This window comes from Myotis lucifugus, unplaced genomic scaffold (genome assembly GCF_000147115.1).
Source record: "Myotis lucifugus unplaced genomic scaffold, Myoluc2.0 scaffold_2, whole genome shotgun sequence".
NCBI lineage: Eukaryota > Metazoa > Chordata > Mammalia > Chiroptera > Vespertilionidae > Myotis > Myotis lucifugus.
The window spans coordinates 21092417-21109066 of NW_005871050.1; the positions used below are offsets into that span (position 1 = coordinate 21092417).

Consider the following 16650-nt stretch of genomic DNA (forward strand, 5'->3'; position numbering starts at 1 on the left):
TCACAGCTTTTGAGAGATTCCTGACTTAAATTTCTTTATTGGCTCCCATTATTAATAACGTAAAGTTTGGACAGCTTTAAAATTTCATGGGCCATACAGGTTTTATTTCCTGTCACAATTCACTTCCCTCGTTAGTCACATTACTTTGTTTTCTGCAGAGGCTGAGCTTTTTTATTTCTTTGTGCTTTTCTTTTTCTGGGAATCCCATTAGCCCTTTCATTTCTGGTAAATTTCTACTAATTATTCAGGATTTAGAGATGGAAGCATATAGCATGGTGGTTAAGAACCTGGGCTTCTAGAATAGTATCTTTTTTTTTACAGGATTGTTATAACTATTGAATAATTTAATGTAAAGTGCTTAGAGTAGCACTTGCCACAGAGTATACACTTCATAAATATTAGCTTATTCACTCAAATGTCCCTTTGTTTTGTTTTATTTTGTTTTGTATTAATCATCTATTATTGGATGTTAATTCTCAATTAGAATATGAAAGCATTTAGCAGAGATCAGGGGTGCCCAGCAAAAAAAGCCATGGTCAGGAATGCAGACTCTGCCCTCCACACTGGGCCTTCTTCTGTGATACTTGAGTAGATGCTCGCTGTTGAGCTCCTTGTAAGAAAGGCAGTAGTGGAAAAGTACCTAAGCTGCCAGCATAATAGAAAACCTCAGTAATGCTCCTTTTCTTCATATTGACATACTTGCAATACCAATTGATAGTAACCTCTTAGAAACACTCCAACAGTGCCTTTCGGGGTAAAATCCTGCATCAGTTTCCAGCTTGGCAGCTCCCTTATTTTGACATCCATGGGTTTCTTCTTTGCCGGTATGACTGATGCCATCTTGGAGTCCTATTGTCTGCTGTCCAAATGTCATTGTTTTGTTGGAGTAGAATAAAACCAAGAATAAGTGACATGAGTGGGGATCATACCTTGGGGTAGCAAATGGATTTATTCACACATTGCAGACTCCATTCAGTGGCATTCTGGAACATTGGATGGAAAACATATTGTAGCTTTGTCTGGGATCAGCTGGAAAGAGCAAGTACCCTGATAGAAATCACAAGAGAGACAGTGGAGACAGAGGAGGTTTGTATTTGTAACCCCCAATACTGCTCAGCCCCCAATTTGTGGTTGAGCTACCAGGTGGGCTATCTGTTTTTTGGAGAATTATAGAAGATAAAGCTGCATAAGTCAATGGGGCCATTAAATACAACCTCGAATGCCAGGCAAAGTAATTTGGACATAATCCAGAAGTTAGTAGGGTTTTCCAACAGAAGAGACATGAGTTACAAGTAGTGTTTGGAGAAGGTTAATCTGCACTGATTTGCAAGATTATTTGTGGTGGTGAGGAATCAGAAGTAAGAACACAGTAGTGGTTGTCAACCTGTGGGTCGCGACCCCTTTGTGGGGGGTCGAACGACCCTTTCACAGGGGTCGCCTAAGACCATCGGAAAACACATATATAATTACATATTGTTTTTGTGATTAATTACCATGCTTTAATTATGTTCAATTTGTAACAATGAAATTGAGGGTCACCACAACATGAGGAACTGTATTAAAGGGTCGCAGCATTAGGAAGGTTGAGAACCACTGCACTAGTGGTTGTCATACTTGTATATCCGTGATTCTAAGAAGCACTTTTCACATACTAGCATTTTTTGGTATTGACCATATCACCTCTATGCCTAAGTTTAAAATGAAGACAATAGTATTTACCTCAGAGTTGTTACTAAAATTAAGTGGGTTAATAAGTGTAACACACATTAATCAGTGTCTGACATGTAAGACATTTCAATTAGTGCCTGGTATATAGTAAGTGCTGGCATAGTGTTAGCTATTATCACTATTACTATTATTATATACTCAATATATACATTTAATGTAGTGGTGGTGTTTTGTTTTTTTACCTGAAATCAGTAGGTTTCTTGATAATAGATGATGTTTTCAAATGGTGAGATTACAGACTAAATATGAGATAATGGGGGCTAGAATAGGGTAATAGTTGTGAGAATTCAAAAGTAAGTCTGAGATAAAAACAAGTGACATGATGACTTAGTGGATTAAGAAAAAAGAGGATTTAAGACAACCCTCGGGTTGAAAAACTGAATGAATGAAAAATGGATTGGTTTAGGGAGGAATTGTTACTTGATATACATAAAATACTTAAAACATTGCCTTGCACATAGAAAGTACTGTATGTGTTAGCTATTAGTAAGTAGTAGGACCATTTAAACTGGTTATGTAATTAAACTTAATATCACATAATTTAATAAAAATAGCAAAATATGAATAAACCTCACATATAATTTACTAGTAGAGAATTCCCATGTTCAAGGAAAATTAAAGTATGTGTTTTAAATATTTTTCAGTATAAATCATCAAGGAAGAGTTCAAGTGGCAATGAAAATGATGAGGTGAGAAAAGAGGGTAATATTACCAAGTTTTTGAAATGTTTACTTTTCATATTGTAGTTGGCTCAGTCTGAGTAAAATGTAATCCATCTTTCAGTGTCTTTGTAATGATTTAATGCCTGGGTTTTCTCCAGTAATAAAAACTGAGCATCATCATATAAGTACTAATTTAATCATATAATATCTGTATGTCCAATAATTCCTGTAATTCCAATAGTTTAATTTTAGAATTCTAACATTCATCTTGAAATTGAAATTCAGGAATTCAAAATTTTTACATTTTCCTAAATCAACCTAGTGGTCAATTGAGCTTTGTTTGGAATTTATTAATCTCTTTCCACAAATTCTGTGTTCTGTTTTACATTTAAACTTACTAGTAGATTTCTACAGTTTGTGCATTACTATAAATTTTTTTACCCCACCATTTTAAGCTATGCAGCAGCCTAGAATTTTTCAAATGATAGTCTCATTGCATAGATACTTAAGCTTTGTGTATTTGGTTTGGAGGTATTGGTAGTTAATTTCATGTTGGTTCTTGGCAGGGCTTCTGAAAACTCCTTTAATTTTATGAAATGGAATCACACAGAAAACGTTTGCTGAACGCTGAATTCTAGTGATTCAGCTTGGCTGTTCTCCCTGTCCCTTTATATTTTTTATCCACTTTGTCCTGCCTGCCTCAATATCTAATCAGTTATCAAGACATACTTTTTTTATACTGAAATATTTTGAATACATCCCCCACCTGCACATCTGCTCTTTCTGTCCTGGCACAGGCCCTCATCATTTCTTGCCTTTACTACTGCATTAGCATCCTTGCTCACCTGTCCCTTGCTCCTCCAGTCCTTTCTCACTGCAGCCACAATGATGGTTTCAAGAACACAAATATGATCAGGGCATTCCCTTGCTTAGAAAGCTTCAATGTCTCCCCATCACTTAGAGGGTAAATTCTAAGTCCTTAGTCAAGACCCTGCTTATATCAGCCTCAAATCCCGATTTGCCCTCCTTTCACCTTACTCTCCAGAAATAGGGAACTGCTCAAAAGCTTTCTGCACTCTTCATTCATTGCTTCTGTGTCTTTGTTTTGTCCTCTCCTCTTGGAATGCTGTTCTTTTCTTTTTCTGGTAAACACCTACTCAGTTCTTATTGTTACTCAGGAAATGTGCCTTTCTCAACCACAGCCGCCATCTCTCCAATTGCCCCTTATCTGTGCCTCAAAATATGCCATTCAAAGCTCTTTCGTTTTACTGAGAGAAGGTTGTATTACCTATATGACTGAATCTATTTTCCCTCTAGACTGAGAGATCCTTGAGTGGATGATTTTACTAAATTTCTGTATTTCTAATGTCTAGCACAGTACCTGACATATAGTAAGTAGTCAGTAATCATTTGTTGAATGGTGAATAAATGTCCTGTGTGGTGTGCGTATTCAAGATTAAATGTTAAGATTTTTGTATTTGGTTGGTAGTAGTCATGCAAAAAACATGGGCTACTTAATATTACTTTATGCAATTAAATTCTTTGTGATTATTTTTAAGCCTATATTAGCTACACATATTTTTCCAGGTAAATGTTTTTATTTGGGGTGATGGAATTTTTGCATGTCTTCATGCACTTGCCTTGGATTGTAACATATTAATGCCATTTTCCATCAGAAATTTATCTTAACATATGGATCTTTTCTAAGAAATATGAAAAGGTTTTTCTTTTGTGATATATAAAGGAAATAAATTTATAGGAAATATTATGTGAGTGGATAGCACTTCTAAAACTTTAAAGTGCTTATGAATCACTTCATTGAAATACAGATTCTAATTAAGTAGGTCTTGGGTGAGGCCTGAGATTCTGCCTTTCTAACAAGTTCTCAGAGGATGCGGCTGCTGCTGGTTCAGAGACCACACTTGGAGTAGTAAGGTGGTAGACCGTATTTTCCAGATTTTCTGTAGCAGTTGATCAATTTTCAGTTTTCTTTTTATATGTCTAAATTATCATTCATGTTTTAATTTCATTTTTCATCTTTTTATTTTTATATTTTAGCAAGACAGTGATAATGCTAACATGTCACCACAATCTCCAGTATCATCTGAGGTACAAGTTCTGTTTTTATATGTGTACATAAGTTTCTTTCTTGTCTCTTCTCTCTAACCTCATCTTTTTTTTTTTTACAATGTAATTTATTCACCCATAATTTAGAAAGCCATCTAGGTTAATTTGTACAAACCTAGCCTATAAAGAATTCTAAGAGCACCACCATATTTTTGTATAAATATTCATAATAAATATAATAAGCTACTCATAGGGAAATGCTTATGGATCAGAGAAAAGCATTCGATATATACAATTTTTATTTTGTATAATTAATCCATATTTTGAAATAAATTATAGAAACAACTTTAAAGTTTTAAATTTGCAAAGTACTGTAGCATTGTGCAATGACCTTTGGTTTTTCTCATAGCCAATTAGGTCTGAAAGCAATGCAAGAGAAACTTCCTTTTTCCACGAGAAACATCCCTGCAGTGGGTTGTTCCTATCGACAGGAGGATACACATTTCCTAGCATCATAGACTGGGTTGCATGGGGAGGATGGGCAGATGAAAGTTTGTGAGATCTCAACCAAATACTCTGGTGGTTTGAATGGTTGATTCTAATTTAGCTAAACCTATTGCTTTGCAACAAGATGCAAGTTTTTAAAATTCCAAACAGTATCTCTTCTACTTCAGATTACTTTATTTAGTCTTCTAAACATGTTTTGACATTAGTAAATAAATGATCATGCACTCATTTGGTGAATTCAGGACTCTGTCTAAATGTTTGGATGATCCAAATTCACCATATAACTTTGGTTAATTAGGTAGTATTTTTTTTATATAGTTAGTGTTGAATATTTTTTAAAGCTAGGATTATTTGTTGTTTTGGATGAGTTGAATTGTAAAACTTTTAAATAGACTTGGACATTAATTTTATAAACATGTTTCTAAATTATTTATATGATAGGTAAAATGATTTACATTGTTTTGGAAAATAATTTAAATTAGGATATCCTAAAATTAGTCTTTGTCATATGCTTTTGTAAGTCTTTTACTTTCAGTTATAACAAATGTAAGCATATAAGTGACTACTTATTTGCCTGATTGCTTTGTGATTTTATGATCAGTGCTTACAGGCAGAGTATTAGTGCCAGTTTTCTCAAGTAAATCATATTGTTTACATAATACATTTTGCTTGCATTTGGATAAATAAAATTTTGTCTGGGAATTCATAATATTTTAACCAAAAGAATGAAGGCAAACTGTGAGGTTTGTGAGCATGTGTTTTGGTAGCTCAACTGACATTCAGCTTGAACTGTATATCACATGTTAATCAGAAAATACACAGAATCAGCAGAATTCTGGTTGCTTCAATTTCATGTGTGAAAGGAAAATGACAAAAGATATATTAGTATAGTACTTTACTACTAACAAAGGCTTGCCTATACATTTGAACTTAAGAGCAATCCTATGAGCTGGGTATTAGCCTCATCATTTTATAGCTGAAGAGACTGATAACTTTGCCCAAAGACTCCAGTCAATAAATGGTAGAGAAGTGACTGAAGCCCAGACTCTATATACTTCACAGTTGTTGCACAAATGAAATATGATGCTCCTAAAATGACCTTATCTTACCACTTTACATTTACAAAGGGCTTCCTTTTAGTTATCTCAGCTAATCTTCACAACACCCCATTTTAAAGATGAAGAAACAGTCACAGAAATTAAATGTTTTGCTTAAGACTTAGCTTAAGCTTTCTGACTCCAAGTTCAGATTTTTAAAAGTATGCCACAGTTCTTTCCAAGCATGTAACTGTGTGAAAGCACTTTGAAGCAATGTACATTCTAATAGAAGACATAATAATTTATCATCTATCATTCTGCAACTCCTGTTAGTATGAATGTGTAGATTTGCCTCATATTATCCACTAAGTGTCAAGTCCATGGTGGATACTGAGTAAATGTTGCTAATTTCACTCATCTTTTCATTGATGTTTACTTCATTTGGGGGGAGACATTAATTTGTTATTTATTCAAAAGTAGTATCTTTATTTTATACAATTCAGTAATTTAATTTTTAATTTTACTTACACTATGAGAGAGAAGTATTTAAAGGCTTATGTTATCAGGTCAATTAGCAAATATTTATACATCTTTTAAAAGTGAAATTATCAATTTGAATTGAAATGCATTTGACCTTTTCTGCTTCACTAATCATGCAAAAACATACTTTTCAAAATTGAAATGGATATGAATAACGGTCTTAATTATTTTGAAAGAAGTTTTATTTGTTTTTTGTTTTTAGGAATATGATAGAACTGATGGTTTTTCACATGGTCCTTTTGGCTTGAAGCCAAGATCAGGTAAATATATATTCCGCATATACAATTTATTGGTTATATGTGAAACTAGAGTTTCCAAACTTAACTGGGATTTGATTCCATAGTTTTAAGTACACATAGATTCTTTCCCCTCCCCTAAAAGTAATTTTCTCTTAACCTTATTTGTCTTTCCAATTCCCATTCCCCATTTCTTTCTTCCTCTTTACCTTCAAGCTCCTGAAACCTCAGCTTTTTGCCTTAGATATACTGCAGTCTTATTTCTACTCTTCTGTGACTGCTATTAGAATGACCACTCTGCCAGCAGACCAAACACTGTTTGAAATTATAGCACACCATTATATTGTGGTTTTAAAAAGGGATCTTTTCGCATTTGGCAAGCCCAAAAGAAAATGGATCCATGTTACTTGGCAAGGTATTGAATTATAGTTTTTATTCCTGAATAACTGTATTGACCTTCAAGAATAATTTCCTTTTTCTTTAAAGATAATAAAGGCTGATTTATGTTGAATAATTTTTGACCTGGATCATAAGTTTCTAAAAATGTAATAGTCTGTTTAAATAAGAACATATATAGGTGGTAGAAATCGTTACATTTGTCTTCCCTGTTGCTTTCAATTATGCAGATAAGTAGATTTTAATTATATTTGGTAAAATCTATTTAGAATGTATTAATAAGTAATAGCGTTTTATGTAATTCTGCATTGATTCTTTTTATCATGCCTCTTTTTCCTACCGATGGTTGATCCTTCTTATTAGCTTTTTAATAAGCTAGGAAATTTCTGTTTTTATAGCTTTTAGCCGCTCATCTCGCCAAGAATACGGGGCAGCAGATCCTGGATTTACAATGAGAAGAAAGATGGAACATTTACGGGAAGAAAGAGAGCAAATACGACAACTTCGCAATGTGAGTCAGATTGACCTTTCAGATCTACTTTGAATGGGTTTAACTTGAAAAATTAATAATTTATATATGGGTTTTCTTTTCAATGCTCTTTAAAATTTTGGATTATATCATGATTTATAATATAAATATATAAGACATTTAGGTAGAATATCTGTGATTTATACCCATTTCTTTGTAGAATCTCGAATCCAAGTTGAAAGTAATTTTGCCTGATGACATTGGAGCTGCACTGATGGATGGGGTTGTTCTTTGCCATTTAGCCAATCATATAAGGCCACGCTCTGTAGCTAGTATTCATGTGCCATCACCAGCTGTGGTAAGATTTGTCTACAATTTTTAGTTCTCTAAAGGAAGATAAATATGCCTGAAAATACACCTTTTTTTTTTTCTTACTTTACAGCCTAAACTGAGCATGGCAAAATGTCGAAGAAATGTAGAAAATTTTCTTGATGCTTGTAAAAAGTTGGGTGTTTCACAGGTAATTGTTTTTTTCTAACAAAATAATCATTTAAATATTAATTTATTACATGCGTACTGGGGTTCTTATTCTTCGCAACAGGAATGAATAGTGCTCTTTAAACATGAAAATTATTACCTTCCATTGGTACCTTCTGCTGAGTTCCAGCTTTCACTATAGCAGCTCTCTAATGAATGTTTTAAAGCTGCTTTGAAAGTCATTTAGAAAACAGCTGCATATATGGGAAAATTGACTCATCATACACATGATTGAATAAACTTAACTTAGTGGCCATATTACAATTTGGTTTTGATTATTGCTGCTATCATTTTTCCTGCTGGAGGACATTTGGACTCCTTTGCACAATAACAGACTCTGATTAGGAGATCTGTATTCAAGGTGAATGGCGTTTTTATTTATTTATTTATTTATTTATTAAATATATTTTATTGATTTTTTACAGAGAGGAAGGGAGAGAGATAGAGAGTTAGAAACATCGATGAGAGAGAAACATCGATCAGCTGCCTCCTGCACATCCCCCACTGGGGATGTGCCCGCAACCCAGGCACATGCCCCTGACCGGAATCGAACCCGGGACCCTTCAGTCCGCAGGCCGACGCTCTATCCACTCTGTATTCAAGGTGAATGGCGTTTTTATTTTTAAAAAATGTTTTTATTGATTTTAGGGAGAGGAAGGGAAAAGGATAGAGTGATAGAAACATCGATGAGTGAGAAACATTAATCAACTGCCTCCTTTATGCCCCCTACTGGGGATTGAGCCCATAACTCAGGCATGTGCCCTGACTGGGAATCCAACTAGTGTCCTCTTGGTTCATGGGTCAATTCTCCACCACTGAACCACACCAGCCAGGCAAGGTGAACAATGTTTTAAACTTTATTTAGAATGTCTAGTTGGAAATCTTAGTAACACTATGATAATTTCTCACTGGACGAAATTTGTAGGAATTGGCTTATGTTTCACGTAATGGTTGCAGTACTATAAAGTTAACAAAGCTATATTGCCAATGTAGAATGAAAATGAATAAGCAAAATATTGTTTTTTGGAAAATCTGATAAGCCTAACGTCAACATGACTGACTTTTGAGAGGACATGACATTGTTAGCAGATCACAATCTAGTTGTGCTTTTTAAAATTTAACTTTTAAAATTATTTTTATTGAGACATAACTGACATATAATAAATGTGTAAGTTTAAGATTTATAATGTGTTTATTTGATACACTTATATAATGAGTTGGGCTTGTTAAGCTCTATTTTCAACAGTGTCATTCATAATAGTCTAGTCTGTAGATTCCACTTTAACCTCTTTTCTCAAGTGAATAAATATAATTTATATGTAGAGAACCAGTTGAATTGCTATGTAATTTTGAAACTATATCCTATTCTCTTCTAATTATCTCTTCTCTGTGGTTGACATGTTTTAAAATTTTAATTCTTAACCATTTTTATTTTAGTTTCTTTCTTTTTTTCTATTCTTCACCTCTTAGTGGGAAAATAAAAAATTAGGAAGGTTTGTTCCCAAATGATATTGTATTATATACATTTTTCTGTTTTTCCATTTTCGTTATAAGACTTTTTCGGGGGAGGACTTCTTAATGAACATTTATTGAATGAATGCATGTTTTCAAATGAGGAAAGTGAGGCACCAGGAGGTTAGGGAACTTGTCCAAGGTCACACCGTTAGTAAACACTGGAACCATGCTATGAACCCAGGTAGTCTAACTCCAGAACCCACCGTCTTAACTTGGATACTTTTCTTTTACATGAAAGAAAAGCCAGTCCAACATATTACAGACACTTTCATGACACATTTGGCAAGGAGGGTACATGAAAAGGTCTTACAAATACTGTTCTCCTTAACGTACCATTGTCTTTTCTCTACACCTTGTTCTAGGGCAGTATTAGTGCCTCACCTATCCTCTACATAAGGACGGTGGGCTATGGAGGAATCAGTCAACTCCCATTTTCTAAACACTCTAGCTACAGGCAAGGGTTTATTTGAATTTTTATGAATTCTTTTATGAAGTATTCTAATCTTTTGTCAATTTTTTAATTGGGTTGTTTTCTTATTGAGTTTGAGATTTCGAAGGCTTTTATCAGATGTATGATTTACAAACTTTATATCTCAGTCTTTGGCTTGTCTTTTTTTTAAATGTTTTTATTGATTACAGAGAGAGAGAAACATTGATCAGCTGCCTCCTGCCTGCCCCACACTGGAGATTGAGCCCACCACCTGGGCATGTGTCTTGACCTGGAATCAAACCAGTGACTTCTTGGTGCATGGGATGATGCTCAATCCACTGAGACACATTGGCCTGGCTGGCTTGTCATTTTATTCTTTGTAGTATCTTTCGAAGAACAGCTTTACATATTTTTGATGTAAAATTTATCATGGTGTCAAACTAAAGAAATCTTTGCATAAATAAAAGTCACAAAGTTTTCCTCCTATGTTTATTTTTACAAGTTTTATAATCTTAGATTTTACATTTAGATCTATGATCAAATTTCAATTTCTTTAATAGATGTAGAGCTATTCTGTTTTTTTTTATTTCTTCTTGCATGAACTTTGGTGTACTCTGTCTTTCAAAGAAATTGTCCATTTCATCTAGTTTGCCAAACTTATTATAAAGTTATTTATTACTGTAGTATTTATAGAATCTCTATTTTCTTATTTCTGATATTGGAAATTTGTGTATTTTCTCTTTTTTTCTGACAAATCTGGCTAGAGGTGTATTGATTTTTTAAAAAAATCTTCTGTATTTGGTTTTATTGACTTTTTTCCTATTATTTTCTGTTTATTTTTTCTCTCATCATTCTTTCTTTCTTTCTGTTTGCCATTAGATTAATGTGCTCTTTTCTACTTTCTAAGGTGCGAGCTAAAGTCATTGATTTTGAAACCTATTTTCTTCTCTAATATATACTTCAGTGGTTATTTGAATAAATAAGCACAGTATTAGGAGAGCAACTAATGCTGCAGTGAAAATGGAGATAAAAAAGATAGTTTTTGAGAACTCTTGATAAATGGAATATTACAATAGTATTTGGTGTAAAGGAATTGGAGTAAAGAAGAAAGAGAAGACTATTATGGTTCTCAGGTTTATGTTAAGAGAGATTAAACAGTATATTATTCACAGGTATAGAAGGATAAGTTAATTTAGTGAGGAAGTAGTTCTGTTATGGACACGTTAATTTTGATATGTCTGTTGACATCCATTTGACTATCAAGTTGACATTTGTATCTGGAGTTCAGTAGAGAGATCTTGGCAGAAAGTACATTTTTTTAAATAATCAGGATGGAGGATATAGTTGTTATTTTTTGGGAATAGGGGTCCAATCCTGCCAAGGTTTCTAGTATTTCAAGAAACACTGGATTTTTTTTTTAAGTGGACAACTAAAATACAGAACAACTATCATTCAGAACCACTTGAAATCTGGCTGAATGGAAGTCCTACAACTAGAAAAGTAAAGAAGAAAGCACATTGAGACTGGTAGGATGGGGCAGAGGCACGGAATTGACTGGTCCGACACCCACGTGTGGTAATTTTTAAACTGGGATAGATACCTTGACTATGGAGGCCTCCCGTAAGGAGAAAGGGGTCCCAGCCCCACACCAGAACCCCAGCCTAGGGTTCCAGAGCTGGAAAGAGAAGTCCCCGTAACTTGGGGCTGTAAAAACTAGCAGGGACTGTGGTTAAGTGATTTGGTGGAGACCCAGGCAGTTCCTCTTAAAGGGCCAGTACACTGACTGACTGACACTTGATTGCTCTGGGCTCCAGTACTGGGGCAATGGCTTAGTGGAGGGGGGGTAAGGGGGGAGGGAGGGTATCAAGAACATACGTGGAGGAACTGGATTGTCTGGCATCGGAGCAAGAATTTGGGGGTAGCTTTCTCCCAGACAGTGGTGCTCGCTGGGAGGTCATTGTTCCTATGCTTCGACCTCCCCCATTGCAGAGCTGACTGGCAGCCATATCTGAGTTTCCATGAGCCTGGCTCACACTGTTTGCTCCACCCTGGTGATTCCCTGAGACTCTGTCCCATCCAATTTGAAGCTCCACTCAAGCTTTTCCATATGAATAGCCTGTCCTGGCTTAGGCTTCATATTTCCCTAAAATCTGTCAAACAAGCAGCAGCTGGTGTCAGTGTGCCCCATACTTATCAATAAGAGGCCCAAGACCTGGCACTACCATCAGCCTTCCCTGCTTCACAGCTTAGCTGCATCTGGGCACTTCGAAGCCCAATACAAGTAGCAGCTATCTGCAGATAGCTCTGTATCTCCTGCTGGGTGGCCCCAAGCAGTGGCTGACTTTGCACCTCCCGGGATGCTCCAGAGCCAGTGCACCCAGTGGACAGCTTCAGACCATACCAGATTATAACGCTACACATTCATAAGCAACACATTCAAGGGGCAGACTTAGTGAGCACCAAAGCCCCACTGAAGCAAGTCCTGCTTCATAGGAGTGTCTCCTGATAGCAGCTCTTCCACTCTAGTCATAGCTGGTCCTCACAGCCAATTGGCCTGGAGGTCAATTCCTCCCAGTGATACCAACAGCAGTCAAAGCTCAACTACAACAAGACTGTGCACACATCCCACACAGGGGAGCACTTAAAATGCCCAGCTCAGTTACTGGGGAGGCTGAGCCACTGGGCCCTACAGGACACCTATTACACAAGGCTACTCTGTCAATTCCAAGAGATATAGCAGCTCTACCTAATAAATAGAAACAAACAGGGAAGCAGCCAGAATGTGGAGATAAAGAAACATGTCACAAATGAAAGAACAGAAGAAATCTCCAGAAAAATGAGCTAAATGAAATGGAAGCAAGCAAATTACTGGATGCAGAGTTCAAAACAATGGTTATAAGGTTGCTCAAGGACCTTAATGAGAGTTTCAAGGGACTTAGTGAGACTTTCAAGGATCTTATTGAGAATTTCAAACACATGAAAAAGAACCAGTCAGAAATGAAGGAGATAAAGTAACCGAAATGAAGAATAATTTACAGGAAATCAACAGTAGAGAATGAAGAGAAAAGCAGTTAATTACCTACAAGGGAGTGTCCATAAGACTGTCAGCTGATTTCTCAACAGAAACTATGCAGGCCAGAAGGGAGTGGCAAGAAATACTCCAAGTGATGAATAGCAAGGACCTACAACCAAGATTACTCAGCAACGCTATTATTTAGAATTCAAGGCCAGATAAAGAGCTTCCCAGATAAGAAAAAGCTAAAGGAGTTCATCACCACCAAATCAGTATTACATGAAATGTTGAAGGGTATTCTTTAAGAAGAGGAAGAGGAAGAAGACAAAAAATATGAACAATAAAATGGCAGTAAATACATATCTATCCACAATTGTATCTAAAAATCAAAATAAATGAATAAGGAATCTAAATGAACAAAATAACCTGCCCTAGCTGGTTTGGCTCAGTGGATAGAGTATCAGCCTAGGGACTGAAGGGTCCCGATTTCAATTCCAGTCAAGGGCACATGCCCGGGTTGCAGACCCGATACCCAGTAGCGGGTGTGCAGGAGTCAGCCAATCAATGATTCTCTCACGTCATTGATGTTTCTATCTCTCTCTCCTTCTCCCTTCCTCTCTGAATTCAATAAAAATATATTTAAAAAAGATAAATGAACAAAATAAACTGATGGTAAAATAGAACCAGAGACATGGAAACATGGAACAGACTGAAGAATCTCAGAGGGAAGGGGAGGGAAGGAGATGGGGAAATATTGACCTAATCCTATATAATAAAATCCTAATATGCAAATTGACCAAACGGCAGAACAACCAGTCACTATGATGTGCACTGACCACCAGGGGGCAGACGCTCAATGCAGGAACTGCCCCTGGTGATCTGTGCTCTCCCACAGGGGGAACACCGCTGTAGGCGGGTGGTAAGGAGCAAGGGGTCCTGGACTACGAGAGCCTCAGATTGTGAGAGGGATGTCTGACTGCGAGAGGGCGCAGGCCGGGCTTAGGGACACCCCCCCCCCCCCCAGTGCACAAATTTTGTGCACTGGGCCTCTAATATCTTATATACATATTACCTGTGGACAGAGACAATAGGGTGGGGAAGGCCTGGGTGGGGTGAAAACTGGATGGAGAGGTATAATGGGGGGGGTGGGGAAGGGTGACATCTGTAATACTCTCAACAATAAAGATTTTTTTTAAAAATGTGTTTGCAGGTTTGTAAAACACTGTCCCACCCAACTAAAACACAGTTATGAACTAGATGGGGCCCATAGCTGGTCTGTCTGCCACTCATTCTGTTCATTACTCACTTGTTTTCCTGAGGTGAATGGTGTCCCAACTGAAGCAGTGGACTGCATTGTTTTTTCAAAAATAGCTACCAAATTTATTTGATGTTGTACACGTACATATAAACCAGTTAATCCCTGTAGTTTTGATAATGCTTTGGCAATACCATGGAGAGGATATAGTATAAAATGAGAAGAGGGTGAACACAGAACCCTTGGAAAACCTTAGGATGTTAGAAGAGGATCAATGAAGGCTAATGAAACCTAATACAAAGTTGTCTCTAAACTTCTTATAGAGTTGTGAAGATCAAATGACACATATGATGCGCTTAGAAGAGGAGGCAGTTGTTATTTTTCAAATTCTAGACTATTGCAACTAAGAAGCAGCACAGCATCACTAGAAGCTGGAGGGAAGTACCCTTAAGCCAAGAAAAGTACTGAAGTGCTATATATATCAGATACCATGGAACCTCAGAACTGGTAGAACCAGAGTGACCAATTTTGTACAGGACTGAACAGTTTACAGAGTGCCTCCACATACTGACTGTTCTGTTTCTCACACAGTTCGATCTTCAGGATAAAGAAACTGAATCTCAAGAAATTTTAATACTTCAGATTATGTGGCCCGTCTCCTGGCTGGAAATGTAGTGTTCTTTCTACTCCAGCACAAGAGCTTAGGAAACATTTTAGCATGATCATCTCACTTTAAAATACTTGTTCAGGTGGATAAGATTAACAGGTCAAATACAGCCCATAAAATATAATCCCATACCATAAAAGTCTACTTTTAAACACAGATATTTTAGATTAGAATTGTGTGCTCTGTGCTTGAAGTTTTATAGAAAGCATGTTTTAAAAATCCAATTTTGACTAATCTAGGCTCTACTGCACTATTTAAAAACAAATGTTCAGATACCACTTATTTTGTTTTTCAGGAAAGACTCTGTTTGCCTCATCATATTTTGGAAGAAAGAGGTCTTGTGAAAGTTGGTGTCACAGTTCAGGCTCTTCTTGAATTACCTACAACCAAGGCATCTCAGCTTTCTATGGCTTAATATAACATTTAAAAGTCATAAGTGTAAAATTTCATTTATTTGAAGTTATTTCAAATATCTCAAATTCATGAATAAGACTGTCTAATTAAAAATTTATTAGATCAAGCCTTAGTTTAAAAATTTTTGTTAAATTAAAAAATCAAATTGATGCTAAATTTAAAATACGATTTCAATTTAACAATTCCATTAGGTTTACTTTTTTAATGTAGCATACATACCAGTTAACGTCTGGATAAGGTAATATTTTTTTTTTACCGATTTAAGCAATTCTACATTTGAGTTATTTAATACACTTCTAATTCTAGTTTATATACAATTTCTTTCATCTTTGGTCTTAGTTTTCTAGAAAAAAATGAGTAGAGAATACAGAATTACGACTTTATATTAAATTCTTTTAGTATTATAGGTTGTTGCCAAAATACTTTCAGTTGTACTGTAGATTGTTTACATGTGAAGTGCCTGTGTAATTGATGACTCTTTTATAGTCTTAAACATTTTTGCAATTTCTTTTTATGTATTAATGGAATCAGTGAAACTTTAAAATATTTTAGTAGATTTTGTAGTGTCAGTAATATGTGAGGATTTAAATGTGCCTCACATTGTGATATTTGTGTTTTTTATTTAGTCCATTGCAATTTTCCTTAAATTGGTTATTTCATGTTGTCAAAAAGCAATATTAATATGCTTAATTTATGCTATTTAATTTTGCAAAACTTAATCATCTTTTAAAATGTATTGTTTGAAGAGTATTTTATTTCTGTATTGAAAATGTTACACAAAGCAGTAAGCTTTTTGAGAACTAGCAAAGTACTAATTACCAAGTACATTTTTATAAAACTGCCAAAGTTTGGGTTTATATCTTGACTTTCAAGAACATTACATCAGTGTGCTGCTTTTAGTTATATTCAGAATCAGAGAGCAACAATTGAGGAATAGGTTTATATTCAAAATCTGGCCATATGTGGATCCTCTAAATGTTATGATCCTCAACTAACATGATGTTGAATAAACACAGACCATTCCATGAATATTTTCATGAGTATACTGTTACATAAAGTCTTTGTTTAATTTTGAGTTGGATAAATTTACGTTGGTAGTAGTGCAGGAATTTTTCAAAAACATTACTGTGATGAATAACTGTTTCCTATAGAAGAACCTTTAGTATAATTACTTTTA

General features: G+C 35.5%; 1 protein-coding gene and 1 non-coding gene across 2 annotated transcripts in view; both read left to right on the forward strand.

Annotated features, from left to right (window-relative positions):
- Positions 1 to 15546, forward strand: part of LRCH2 (leucine rich repeats and calponin homology domain containing 2) — a 104553-nt gene extending 89007 nt beyond the window's left edge. Inside the window, exons 15-21 of the mRNA XM_006082204.3 lie at positions 2373 to 2417; positions 4449 to 4499; positions 6744 to 6801; positions 7572 to 7684; positions 7863 to 8000; positions 8085 to 8162; positions 15355 to 15546. Of these exons, the coding sequence (XP_006082266.1) occupies positions 2373 to 2417; positions 4449 to 4499; positions 6744 to 6801; positions 7572 to 7684; positions 7863 to 8000; positions 8085 to 8162; positions 15355 to 15474 (603 nt within the window). The 3' untranslated portion in view covers positions 15475 to 15546. The remainder of the gene's footprint in view (positions 1 to 2372; positions 2418 to 4448; positions 4500 to 6743; positions 6802 to 7571; positions 7685 to 7862; positions 8001 to 8084; positions 8163 to 15354) is intronic.
- LOC111827276 lies at positions 4832 to 4960 on the forward strand. Its single transcript, XR_002830778.1, has one exon. It is a non-coding gene; the product is annotated as a small nucleolar RNA SNORA35 (small nucleolar RNA).
- Positions 15547 to 16650: the final 1104 nt, after the last annotated feature.